Source organism: Carassius auratus, unplaced genomic scaffold, assembly GCF_003368295.1.
Source record: "Carassius auratus strain Wakin unplaced genomic scaffold, ASM336829v1 scaf_tig00018110, whole genome shotgun sequence".
NCBI lineage: Eukaryota > Metazoa > Chordata > Actinopteri > Cypriniformes > Cyprinidae > Carassius > Carassius auratus.
The window spans coordinates 65,660-79,931 of record NW_020524850.1 but is presented as its reverse complement, the minus strand read 5'-3'; the positions used below and the strand labels follow the sequence as shown (position 1 = coordinate 79,931).

Genomic DNA, 14,272 nt, shown 5'->3' with positions numbered 1-14,272 from the left:
TTTAAACAAAAGCATAACTTAAAGAAACAGCGAGCAACACTCAGCGTGCACATCTCAGCAGATCTTTTTTTCTCTCTCGAACGTTCCCAAGAAAAAACTCCTACGCCCCACGTTCAACCCTTCCACCAATCACATTTTTCTCTTAGATGATAGGCATGTTACAACACAAATCAGGCTTCGAGCTGAACACAGGTGAACACATCAAGTTAGATAAACTTGCATTGAAGCCACGTTTTTGCTGTGTCCAATTCACACAAACTATATTGATTTCAGAACTTTATTTAAAGAAAAAACTAACAAACAAAAGTTATTAATATTGTGAGCAACAATTAATATTGTTCATTTTACCAGGGCTACACATGATATCAATGGACTGTATGTGGAGTAGACCTGCAGATTAGGCCAAATTGTATTCAAACAATTGAATCCAAACGCCTCTTTCATCATTGCAAAACAATGCCAAAACAACAGGCTAACACATACTGCAACTAGGCAGTCTGTGCAGTTTAATTATGAAAGATATTTTATACATAAATATGGTAAAAAACGACTATTAAGCCAGTATTCACACTAATACATTAAGCTGCAGGTAAATCTTACAAACCTTACATCAACCATGCTCTTGTCATCTAAGTTTAATAAGTTTAATTAATGTGCAGGCTAGATTCACTTATAATACTTCGTCATTAAAACTCAACAAGGATTTATGAAATCATGGCCACGAATTAACTTCGTAGTAATTAATAAAACTAGCTCACAAATTCTTAATTTGGTGGGAATTAATTATTAATTCATAGTTAGCAGTTCTCACTATGTAATCTTCACACCGTTTAAACGTTATAAAATATAACTTAATTAAATATCGGTACTCACCGTCTGATTGCTGTCCACGTCGTCCATCTTTAATTAGTTTTGATCCAGTACGGTAGGTGGGGCTGTCACAAAAAAACTAGGGTCCTAAAACTGCGGTCCTGAAACTGCAGCCTCCGGTTGTGCAGGAATAGAGTGCCGAAGTTATGACGTCACTTTGTAGGCCAAAACGCGAAAGTGAGTTAGCATTTTAGCACTACGGGTTCCCTCGCCCTAAAGTCTATGGGTTTTTTGAATGGGTTTTTGCTAAATCGCCTGAAATAAGGTCTGTGGTTAACAATAATAATAATAATAATAATTCCTTACATTTATATAGCGCTTTTTCTAGACACTCAAAGCGCTTACATAGTCAGGGGGTATCTCCTCATCCACCACCAGTGTGCAGCATCCACCTGGATGATGCGACGGCAGCCATAGTGCGCCAGAATGCCCACCACACACCAGCTTACTGGTGGAGAGGAGACGGAGTGATAAAGCCAATCAGCAGATATGGGGATTGTTAGGAGGCCATGATGGTCAGAGGCCAATGGGCGAATTGAGCCAGGATGCCGAGGTCACACCTCTACTCTTTTCGAAAGACATCCTGGGATTTTTAATGACCACAGAGAGTGCACAAAGCCTCTAAATATTTTCACGTTTTGATTTATGACATAAAACCCACAAGTTATAACCTGCTTGTGATTTTTTAAAAACTTTATTGTGTCTTAAAAACGGTGGTTGCTAACAAGTTGCTAAAAGGGACTGCATCCCTTTGGCGGGGACTTTAGACGCCATGAAATCTCTCACTTGCCGGCGTTTCACCCTCACGTTCATCTCAGTTAATATACATAACATTATATATTTAGTCTTTTCAAATTGTAGTTTTTACAAATATTATTGTACACAGAATTCTATGATATTAAGGCAACCGATTACTTGGCGGCTGGCTTGAACGCACTTTTATTTCTGTGGAGAGACTGTAGTTCGACAATGGTGTTTTGTTTTGTCCCGAGATGAAAGGACAAGTCGTTGAATGAAAGATGCTCGTTTTCCGTCCGAATCCGATGTTACCCAGCGGAGACTCTGGGTTCGTGCCATAAGGTAAGCTCACACAACGATGATTTCCATGTGAACATCGTATTTACTGCCTTAATGTGGCCACGACGAAACTTTAATGGTGCATATTGCTTAACACGCTATTGTTACTTTGACGGTCAGATGGAGTTAAAAATGCTAGCAAGAATAAACGTTTTTCATAACCAAATCAACAGCTAAAATACCTTTGTCTTTCTCTTAAAATATCTAAATCCTTGTTTACTTTGCCACTGTTTAATATATTAGATCCGCTGCAGTTGTATTAAAGGCTAACGTTAAGTCGAGAAATGTGTTTGTTTAAGATATTCAAAATAATACCTGGTTTATTGGCTTATTGTAACTTGTTTGGATATAATTAAGAAGAGTTACTGCACTGGCTCTCACATTGGGGCTTGTGGATTACCAGGTAAAAATATATAGAAAATGTATATATGGTATATGGTTTATTCAGAGAACATATATGGTTTATTTATATTATATTATAATAAGCATTTGTTGATGCTATTGGACAATTCTCTTTAAATTCAACATATGTAATTATATACAACTATTATATTAAATGTTTGGAATTTAACTGTGTTATGCTTGTTCAGAGATTGTGTGTATAGTTATCTTAAATACATAGAACACTATTATAACTCATCTAATGTTATCCCTCCCTAATTTAGATAATCTTTAAAGTTTATTTGGGGCACAATGATAAGGCATAATAATCTTAATCACAAAGAAAATAATATTAAGGTTTATATGAAATAACAAAATAATAAACGAAAAATAAAACATTAACAAAAGATTGTAAAAAATCTCAGAGAGTTACACATAAAAAAAAAACAAAAAAAACAATAGGCAATATTCTCATGGAAAAGTGGGTAAGTGTTCATACACAGCGCAGATCATAATGAGCGAGCGTGTTTTTTAAAATAAAGTTTGAGGAAGCTTGATGATGACGTTGATCCGCGACCATGGTGTGCTGTAGTCCGTTTATAGCCTACCGTTAGCATTTTATATCTGACGGCTTTATTTACGCTTCAAAATATATACATTTTGGAGTAATTTGAAAAGATTATCTTGATAGACAAAACATGTAAGGGTCATAACTCTTTGTTGAACACCGATCTTATTTTTTGCGATTTTCCAAATGTCTATGGGAAAAATGCATGGCTTTTCGATCGAGGGAACCCATGCGCCGCTAACTTCCGGGTTGGCCTACAAAGTGACGTAGTATACATGCCAGACCAGCATGTGGCGCTGTAATTCTGCCACAGAGATACACTTTTTTTTAAACGGAGAAGAAGACATGGATTTGCTGATAAACCTTGCGCGTGGTACACAAACGAACATGGAACAATACATTTATTAAGCCGTGTTAATGTTAGTTAATAAAAAATAAAATCGTTCAGTGTTTGTTCATGTTTTTGTTGCTGTTACGTGAGGTGTTTGACTAGGGGCGAGACGTGGGCTGATGACGTCATATTTTCAGAATATTTACGGATTCGCCGTCCAGACGAAACAAAGGCGGCGTTTTCAAATATATCCACTCTGGGACCCGGTTTCAAAACATCAGTTCACTCTTCCAAAACGCCAGATCCGTGTGGACGAAAATGCCTATCCGCTAAAAAATGTGTGCGCCGAGGAAAAAATAAAAATCTCGGACACCCTATCAAACGTCATTGGATAGTGCAGGGAGGAGGAAGAGGAGGAGGAGGAGGACGATGATGAGGCGCGTCATGATAGGCCTTCAAAGAACAAGGTACACTACCAGTCTGCATCCAGTGTGTTTTACTACATTGCAATACCACGGAGCCCCGCACGTCACCTGTAAAGAGGAAAAAAATCAATCCGTGACGGTTTTGCAATCCGTCCCCTCAGTTTACCGATATAAAGTTGGTTCGACGTTTGACGTTTGACATTTTGTCAGAGATTCAGCCTCGGAGATCTTCAATAATTATTTAACGATTTAGCACAATGACAACAAACTTCCTATGTTGTAATTGTTTTCAAATGTAGAAGAGAACACACATTATGTTTTAATGGGTTTAATCTGCCTTAAGGAATTATAGCTGACAGACCTTATAATGTAAAAGTGCAGGCAAGGGACTATCTGCAAAGTGCAAAACGAAGAGAAAAATTCCATCTAAATGCTTCACTTGTGAAATGTATAAATAATTAATCTCAAATCAAATGGGTGTGTCTTATTATGTGTTCATAAAAGAACATTTAGCTGTTGGTTTAATTCACATAACTGTAGCACAACAAAAGTTATTGAAATGTACAGACTGAGAAAATGCTTGGAAAGCATGACAAAGATTGTGCAGTTTAGCGCCACCTAGAGGAACATATTGCACTTGTCTCGACCAAGTCTGACATTCAGAAGTTTAAATAAATTAATTTAGAATGCATACAGTTTGATATGTAAATTGAAATGGGTGTGTCTTGTTATTTGTTCAAAGAACAATATTTACAGCCATCTTTTACTATCACATGTAAATCGGGATGCATACTATTGAATTACATTTGAACCCATTAACACACTCATTTTTAAAACATACAGTATTCCATCTAAACTTCAAAGGGTGTGTATTGTTACTGGCTCCTAGAAGATCATTCTGATGGTGGTTTTAGCCACAGAACTATAATATAACTCATACTATTGAAAATTAAACTACAACATCATTTAGTTTCAAATAAATGCAGTCTTCTATTTTAGCTTCAAATGCTGTGTCTTGTTACAGATTTCTTATGGAACATTGTACAGTAGTTTTCAATGTCAAAAGTGATGCAGAAGTCACGCTATTGACTTTCAAAAGTCGCTTGTGCAGTCTTCCATTGAGTCTCTAGTATTACTGCCCCCTAGAGGAATGTGCTGCAGTTGTTTTGAACCAGTATGACATTCAAAGTTATAAATTATTTAAAAATCAATAAAGTCTTCTATTTCAACTTCTAAAGGTGTGTTTTGTTTCTGATTTCTAAATGAACATTTCAATTCAGGTTTTACACTCATATGTTATTCAGGACGCATGTTATTGAATTAAACAGTAGGTTTCTTGAAGCATCTCGTTGTCACAGTTCTTCTGGATTTATTCTCTCTCAGTTTTTATGTCATTCCAGACAGACTGATGATGATCAGATCAGATCTATGTGTGGAGCAATGCCTGCTGTCAGACAGAAATCTTATTCCTATTTGGGTTATTCTAACTTGAGGTCCAAAATTGTAACGCGTGTTGTTTTTTGAGTAATTAGCTCTTATGTGTTTGGTATTGTAGAACCACCAGTGTTTTATTTTTGGGTCACTTATTTTTAAACACAGTGCCTGACTTAGTTGTTTTTAGACATTATGTCCAAATTAATTGATCAAGAGTTACTTTTAGTGTCAGTTTATAATATGAAGGGTTCAAGGCTGTATGCAAGCAGACCATTTCAGAGCAGAAACTTGTCTTACTGTAAAGATACAAAAAGGGAACAAAATTCTCAAACCTGATATTTATTGCATGCACATAATACTTACCTACGTGGCTCCAAAAAAAAAGAAAAAAAAAAAAAAGGTTCTTTAAAGGTTCTTTACATGTAGTAATGGTTCTATCTAAAAGCATAGCATCCCGAAGATCTATTTAATGCTGAAATGGTTCTTTGTATTAGAGTTTATGGTTCTTTATGCTTTTAGTTTTTCTAATCCGTAATTGTCAAAGCACCTCATTACTGATTTTCTCAGCTATTCAACTACACAAACTGTCAGCACATTCTCAACAGGTCAATTATTTATTTACATTTATATACATTATAATGTTCAAATTGTTACTGGTTGCCTACTAATCATGTCTTTTTCTCTCTTTAAGAGAACATGTAAGTGTGACAAGCTCTGTTCAGTAAGTAACAAAAGTAATTAATTTATGGTCCATATTGTTATTTTTTATTGTATTTTTCCTGTATTTATATAGTACTTGGGTTTATGCATACACATACTCGGTCACAACTGTTCTATGACATTAATTTTCTTTTTTTCTTTTTGCTTTTAACATTGTAAAGCAGTCATATACTACTTTTGGCCTTCATAAACTATGTTTTTACATAAATGGAAGGAGACACATTATAACTCTAAACTCAGTTCTGTATTTCAGATGCCGTCACATCGTTAAACATCGTCTGCAGAGAGAAACTGCCACTAATTCAAAAGAACATACACATAATGATGTACGTAAACGCATCATAAAAGGAATTATGAAATACAGAATTTTACTATAACTTGGTCTTCATTACAATGTTTGCTGCTTTGTTTTACTTAAGTATTTATTTATGTTCAATGTCATTATGTTACAATTTCACATGTCAAGACAAAATAAACGACTTAATTACCACGGCATGTTGTGGTTTTTATGTACAGCCTTATTAAGGAAGTCTGGGCATCTCTGCTTTAGACTGCTGCCCCCGCGACCCGGCCCCAGATAAGCCAAAGAAGATGGATGGATATTGTAATACAAGGCAGATAGAGGGATATAAAAGAATATATATACTATATTACACTATAATATTACTCACATTTCACTGCTGGTTATATATGCTCTATATAATTGTGTATGTGACAAATAAAAGAATCTTGAATACACATAATATTAGTAATACAAATATGTCTAATCTTAATATTTAAATCACACTAATCTTAATAAACTAAAACCATTAGAAAGGTTATTTATAACACCATTAAGGTGCTATATAGCATATATCTATAATGGAAAGCATGATTCTTTATGGATCCCTTTAGAAAGAGTTCTATGTAGCACCAAAAAAAGGGTTCTGCTATTGATACAAGCACAAAAAAACTTTTTTGGTAGTGTTTAGAGCCATGTTTCTTAACCCTCAAATATCCTTCCTATAGCAGCCTTTAATTGGACCTTCTCGGATAAATTTGGGCACGAAGGTCACAGACGTGATCATAATTTCTAGTTTAAATAAATGTCATCACTACATTTGATAATATACAAATATATCAATTGGTTAATTTGTTGTAATTTCTTTGGTGCATTCCAAAAAATATTCATTGAACTGACAAAATGTATGTAGGCATGTAAGGTGTGTTGCTGCAATCAATTTATTTTAGCTACATTTAGATTAACAAATGTAGTTTACTTATTTTCAACTTTTTATTTTTAAATATAGCTCAAATAAATAGTTTGCAACCACTCACTCATCTTTTTTGGTGCCGTCCAAAACTAAACTTTTGCGACTTTGGTGACATCTAGTGACATATGATGGCACTGAAATCTAAAATTATCATAAATATCTGTAGGAAGCAATGACTGGATATAGGCTAAAATCTATAAACAATTGTTGTAATGAACTGAACCTCATAAGGTTTAACATTTATTTTATCCAAAATGTTATCCAAAAATTATGCCTTTGTTCTGTTGGACAAAAAACAAGATATTTTGAAGAATGTTGGTAATCACACAGTTGACGTTAGCCATTGACTTCCATATTATTTTTGTTGTAGTATTACATTTTGAGCAGATGTTCATTTTGGGTGAAATATCCCTTTAAAAGTCACATGATGTGAACTGTACTTCATTATAATATAATAATGCAACTACTTAGATTTAAAACCATACAATTGGTATAATTCTACTGAAAAAATATTAATCTTAATTACTATTATTATTACTATATTTTAGAAAACACAGATGGACAACAAGCTGCAGAGATCCCTCACCAGAATGAGACACAACCACAAACAAATGAGCCAACAGAACACATTGTTTTGGAAAAGCAAACACTTACTGAAAATATAGATGAACATCACTCCATACAAAATACAAATGAATTGGATTTAACATCAAAAAGCATGGACAGTGATTTCGTGTCAGTGTCCTCATACTCTGAAAATGAGGACAAAAGGGAACGTGAAAAGGAACAGGAACAGAACCAAAATAATGAAGAGTGGAGGGCCACAACACCAGGTCCAAAAAAATTCAGTTTAGAAATAAAATGGGAAAACTGGAAAAAAATAAAGCCACTGCCTGGTTCAAACCAACTCCAGAGACCATGGACAGATATGCTTTATAAAGAATTTAGTCAAGTCAATCCTTGTTGTGTTTTGTGCTTTAAGTATCAACACGTAACACGTCGGAAACGAGCCCTGCCTTTTTTCAAAGCACGTGCCACTTGCACCTTTAAAGACTGTTCAGCAGTCTATACTTTCACAATAAAACCCCCCCAACAAAATCAAAAAAGAAAATAACTGTCTTTGTTGCTCGCAATGGAAACATAACACACAAAAACGATCACCAACAATTCAGACAAGCCAAATATACACGAAGGGGGAAAATTGCAAAGGCCCTCACACAAGGTGTGAGCACTTACTATTATGAAGCCGTAAGAAAATCCACACCAGAAGAGATTTTGGCAGGTAACATCTCACAGTCCTTGACTAAAGATGTGTTAAGGGTAATTTCTAGCGGACTGAAAAAAAGCACCAGGCTGCATGATGACATAATCCTGGAGCTTATAAAGGAATGTGCTACATCTGATTGTCCTGAGACTGCTGGCTACTTACAACATTTGCAGGTGGACCCATTTGCTGTACATTTGTACACACAATGTGGTTTACAGTTTATAATTTTGGCCCAGCATCTTAAAAAAAAAAAACCAGTAACACTTCACCTGGATGCCACAGGTAGCGTTATCTCCCGCATTACCAGTCAGCCCAAAAGAGTGCTCTACTATGCACTTGTACTGCCAGGAATGGGCAAAAACATGCCGCCACTACCAGTTAGTGAGCTTGTATCAAATCAGCACTCAATTCCAACCTTGACATACTGGCTGATGGAAACATTAAGGGCTCTTGGTCAAATAACATCATGCCATGTCCATCAAGTGGAGACGGACTTCAGTTGGGGACTAATTTCAAGTGTCCTTCTGGCATTCAACAAAGAAAGCATTTTGCTGTATTTACAACGAGCCCACCGCATTGTTCTGAACAAGGCAAACAGTGGTGATCTTCAATTTACAGTCTTACATCTTTGCTCTTCACATATTGTTAAGGCAGTGTGTCAGGCATTTTCAAGAAAGACTGACAACAAGGCTTTAAAGGAGTATGCCACCTACTGCTTTGCCTTGTTGTTAAACAGCACACATCTAGAAGAGGCAACAGCTGTATTTGAAGATATGGCTGTTCTTTTCACATCAGAAGAGGAGACCGACGTGGTGAATGCAGCCAAAACTGCCCTGGATCTAAAAATAATGAAGAGCACAATTAACCTTTATGAGGCACAAACGATAGCAGAGGCAACAGAAACAGATGAAAATGTAACTTCAGTGTGTGGCAGATCACCATTTACATCACTGTTCACTGCAGTTTTGAACAGAGCCAAGAGCCTCCACTTCAGTAGCAAGACAGGGGGAAAAAATACCTTTTTCTGTCCAGAGCTCATCGACTTCCTCATGAACAACTACATGAGTATCTTCCCGCTGTGGAGTGGAGTTCTTCTTGGGGATCTTAGCCGGTTTTCTGAAATCAGCACAGCTACAGTCAGCCAACAATCCAAAACAAGGGAAAGTAACTGTCATGTGGAACAGTGGTTTTGGATTGTTAAACACAGCATCCTTAAAAAGAAGAAGTACCTGCGTCCTGCTGACTTCATACAGAACATGTATGGATCTCTCCAAGGCAGATACAAAGAACACATAATTAACAACAATCTGTTACTGCCTTACCGTGATCCAGAACCTAAAGAAAAGTTCTTCAGCCAGAAAGAAGAATGGGCACAGAAAACATCAAGAAAGGACAAGGACAGACATAAAACAAAATACTTTGACCCACCTGAAGTACTGCCACAGCCATCACAAAGTCCAGAAGTTACACAGATCAGCACCAATACCATCCAGATGATTCCAGACACAGCAATGGACCTGTCAAAAACAAAACACAAACCCGAACCAGAGTACAATACTGAGCCAGATAACACAGAACATACTGCTGAAGACACAACAGAAGAGGTAGTAGATCATATTAATATACATTTATACAAATAATTTCAATAATTTTACTTACAATAAAATGATTACTTGCAGATTCAGTACCTTTGGAGCAAAAACGATTGTGAAGTGGTGGTTGCTGTTGTACCATCAGCAGCAAAAAAGGCTAGGTTCACCCTCCATCACTCAGAGTTCAAAACTCTGCAACCTCACAAGTGGCTCATGGGAGAGGCAAGAATATTCATGAGCTATTAGCATTTCAAACTTGCATGATATAAATTGCCAAAGCACACCAGTAATATTGTTACCTTTTTGTGTAATAGGCATGTTTTGTGTATTTCTTATTGAAATGTGCTTTTTCATTAAGGTAATAGAATGTTACTTGCAAACCTTATTAAATAAAATGGGAAAAGATGGTAGCATTTACCTCATGAATCATTTTTCTGCTGGTGTGATTCTGTCTGGAAACCGAGATGATGTGTGTCAGCGGAGTCTGCGAAAGGTATTTCTATTGTTGTACATTGAAGATATGAAACCATGTTTAAAAATATTTAATAATGTTACAATATCTACGTTTCAGGTGGACTATGGAAAATATCAAGCACTTATCAGTTTCATAAATGTACATGGAAACCACTGGAAGTTTTGGGTGAAAGCTTTCAAAATAGTCCTTCTTCATAGTTATGTGATCAAAGCTGAACTGTAGTTTTAAATCGTTTTTTTTTTTTTTTTCTAGTATCTACATGCATCTTCCAGTAAAGTTTTCCTTATAGATCCACAAGGAATTGATGAGAAGGAGGACTCTAAGCAAGCTGCAGTCAGATTTCGGTAAAAACAAAACTGCTAAAATAAAAGCATTATGGCCAGTTCTAGTTACTCTTAATTACTTTAACTGTATTACCCCTAACTGTCATATATTTATTTGTCATACAAGTCAATACTTCAAAATGAGGTTCGTTCGCCATAGCAAAAAAGAGTGGATGGACATTAAGTGGAGAGGGGCCACAATTACGCACACAAGGCAGCAGGATTCACATAGCTGTGGAGTACTTGTCATGCAGGTATTTTCTGCTCAAATGGTAAGCATTAAAGTTGATACACTAAATATAATTATTTCCTTCATTTCACTACAACTATTGTTCAAAAATGGCAAAGGAGGTTGTCTCTAGTTTCCCAAAAGTCCCATCCCAGTTGGACATCAATACTTCTGTGACCAATATGGAGGCACTACGTAGGAAGATGGCTGAGGAAATCCTGACAGCCTCAGGTGCCTGAAATGAAGAGGAACAATATGACATCACACTCTTATTGTCTTCTATATCTCTGTTACTATATTGATATCTATGCACTTGTTAGTGTTCAGAAAGGATGCCTGTTGTGGTTTATGCGCTTTGACACAACCCCTTGGAGGTGGTCCAACAACTGACTGGGTAAGTACTTAAAAAAAAAAAAATCGTAAAACAAATATCTATCTATCTATATGTGTGTGTGTTTTTAGATTAGATTTAGATGCAAACGCTGGTTCCATGTGGTATGCCTTAACATGACTCTGACTGCTGTGTTTGAGAATGTGAAACATAGGAACTGGGCTTGTCATCTGTGTAATTAATTATGTTAGAACAAACATTTTTTCATTATCATTTCTTATTATTTAAATGCTTTGCATAGAGAAAAAAAACAATACCCATTTGGTTACATTCTTTTCCACTTGTAAATACTAAAAAAAGATTAAAAGTGGTTTGTGTCTAAATCTTTTCTCTGTATTGACATCTATACATACTCTGTATTTGAAATTATTCTGCAAGCTACATTAGGATTTAAGTAAATTATTTTAAGTTATTCTAATAAAGCGTTTCTTTGTTAGCACCATTTCAGACATCAGTCCACTCCAGCAGCCTCCATTTTAGGATTTTTTTAATAATTGAAAATAATTGTAATCAAATATTTATAAGGTTTGAAATGTATTTGGCGAAAACCCACAGGCCTGCTAACATTTTCACAATGCGCTATTGGGAGGTAGTAAATAATTAACTAAGGACTCGTGTAACGTTAGCCACCAGAGATAATGAAAGCAGAATGCTGCACTTTTATATTTGGACACATTTTGCAAGTTGAGCAATTTGCATGGAGACCGTGTTTAAATATGAGCTCAGTTTATAGGTTCACCACGCAGTCAGGTTATAATTATTCTATTATTTAACGTCCTCCAGACAGCATTTTAGGTTTCGTCAGGGACTAAGGACGTCTCTTATTTAGATATTCAACCGTAGCAAGTCCAATGCAATAAACTAATATATTAAGTAAACCCAACACACGTCAATATTAATATCAGTTCACACGCAGGCTTTTTAACATTAGTTGTAGTGGGTGACAGACCAACAGGCTATGTATTAAACAAGCTAAGCTAGGTTAGTTAACCTTATAAGCGCTAATAGACAATACATGGGATATCATCCTTTTTTGTCAATTATTCATTTATGAATGATTCAGCATCATATGTATTAAAGAGAAATAATCACTTCATTCGAGGTTTTAAGTGGAAAAATAGCCTCGACAGCCTACTTACACAACTACTGAAGCACTCTGTTCTCTCCCACCAAACCAACGGACTCGTGTGTAATGACCATAGGTAAAGCGGGAAAGCAGGCAGTGAACCAAACATCTGTGAGGCAAGGGAGGGAGGAGTCAAAATGTTTCTAACCTTAAAACGTGGTTTTTTTTTTTTTTTTATATGCTGTTTTACTACTATTATTTACAATATGCAAGTTGATTTGTAATGGTAATGGACAGTTTTAAGGGGGACATACTATACAGAACATATAAATTAGATTTACGGTTTAATTACCATCTATGATTTAACTACAAATTGTCTTCACATTTTATTACAAATTACCTTAATCTACAGTAACCATATTGGATAACCTGCTGTTATCAGTTAAATTATCATGTCTGCTATGACCGTTATTGCCTGGCTACTTCAGTAGGCCTATTGATGTTTTCCTTCAAAAGCGCTACTGCGGAGGGAAAGGAAGATTCCTATGGATAACCCTAAATATCTGTATCAACCACTGATCTATAATATAGATAGATCAGTGGTATCAACACATTTGAATGGCTATGCACATTGTTGGTTTTGACATTTCATCAGAATATTAACATTCTCTAGTTTCCAGGTCTGAAAATAGTGATGTGTGACATTGTATTAATCTATGTTAAATAGGGTAGGCTATAAAACATTTAATTTTTGTTTCTGTTTTGTTAATGAGGTGTTTGTGGACAAACTGATTTAACATTTGTGTAGAAGACAACATAACACTGCTTTTTATTTTTAAGTTAAAAGGTGAAATTACACCAGAGGTGCTCCACTGCACCTGGAGGGCCACTGTCCTTCAGATTTTTGTTCCAATCCCAATTAAACACACCTGAATCAGATAATTATGCATGTAAACTGCCTGGCATGGGTGTTGAGGTGTGTTGGAGCTAAACTATGCAGGAGAGTGGCCTTTCAGGACAGAGTCTGGACACCCCTTAATTAGATCCATCATTAGAGTAACAAAAGCTGCATTTTGTTTAGTGTGTTGTTATTCAGTAATCCTATGACTTGCAGCTACATATTGTCAATTCATAGGATTCTATCCTTGATCAGTTACTAAATTGAACAACAACAAAAAAAGTATTACAGTCTTCTAAAGCAAAACTACATTAATACGAGTGAAATGAAAGTTTGTTTTATGGATACTAATTTGTATTAATGTGGAGGCCTATAATTGCTAATGTGTATACATACAGAACTTCAGCTATAAATGAATCCTCAAAAAAGAAGTTAATAAATTCATACCTTTGAGCGGTGTTAGAATAGAAGGAATCTGGCATTTAATTACACTTCTTAATCATATATCATTTCATTAAACAGTAGCCTGTATAAGGTTTAGAAAAATGCTTAGCCTACCATTATCTTCTGGTGCTGCATATGGTTTTGCAGAGAGCATTGTAGTCAATTAACATCAGATGTTTTAAGCAATGCAATTAAAATGACACCAAGCTCAGATTCCTCCTCCAATCAAGTTAGAGCTTGTTGTGCAACATCACCAGTGATTGGTGTATTACAGATTAAAAACGGACATCCATGAGTTACACCTAAAGTCTGTTTGATCACAATTATAAATATGAGATTATTGCTAACCATATTGTATTGTATTTTTACAGTGACCAAAATTATTAAAAGAGGGGCGTTTTGATTAAAATAATGCTAAGCTACATAATTGTAAATAATTTAAAATAATTACATCGTTCCGTAGCCTATTCCACTAATTCCTGAATTAACTTGTTTGTGACCAGAACAAATCCTTATTTTTTATTTTTA

The 14,272-nt window shown here is 35.6% G+C and overlaps 1 protein-coding gene and 1 long non-coding RNA gene across 2 annotated transcripts; one reads left to right on the top strand and one right to left on the bottom strand.

Moving 5' to 3' along the window:
* Positions 1–9,099: 9,099 nt before the first annotated feature.
* Positions 9,100–10,164, top strand: LOC113075953 (uncharacterized). Its single transcript, XM_026248599.1, has 2 exons — positions 9,100–9,930; positions 10,006–10,164. The coding sequence occupies exons 1-2, from the start codon at positions 9,100–9,102 to the stop codon at positions 10,162–10,164; spliced, it is 990 nt and encodes a 329-aa protein (XP_026104384.1).
* Positions 10,165–10,572: 408 nt separating this feature from the next.
* On the bottom strand, positions 10,573–14,120 carry LOC113075949 (uncharacterized). Its single transcript, XR_003281072.1, has 3 exons — positions 13,859–14,120; positions 12,476–12,571; positions 10,573–11,180 (listed from the first exon to the last, which is right to left on the bottom strand). It is a non-coding gene; the product is annotated as an uncharacterized LOC113075949 (long non-coding RNA).
* Positions 14,121–14,272: the final 152 nt, after the last annotated feature.

Bases quoted from the DNA above. Each gene is read 5' to 3' on its own strand.
- LOC113075953 (XM_026248599.1), top strand. From the start codon at position 9,100: ATGGCTGTTCTTTTCACATCAGAAGAGGAGACCGACGTGGTGAATGCA. The intron at 9,931-10,005 runs GTAGTAGATCAT...GATTACTTGCAG, and splicing joins CTGAAGACACAACAGAAGAG to ATTCAGTACCTTTGGAGCAA.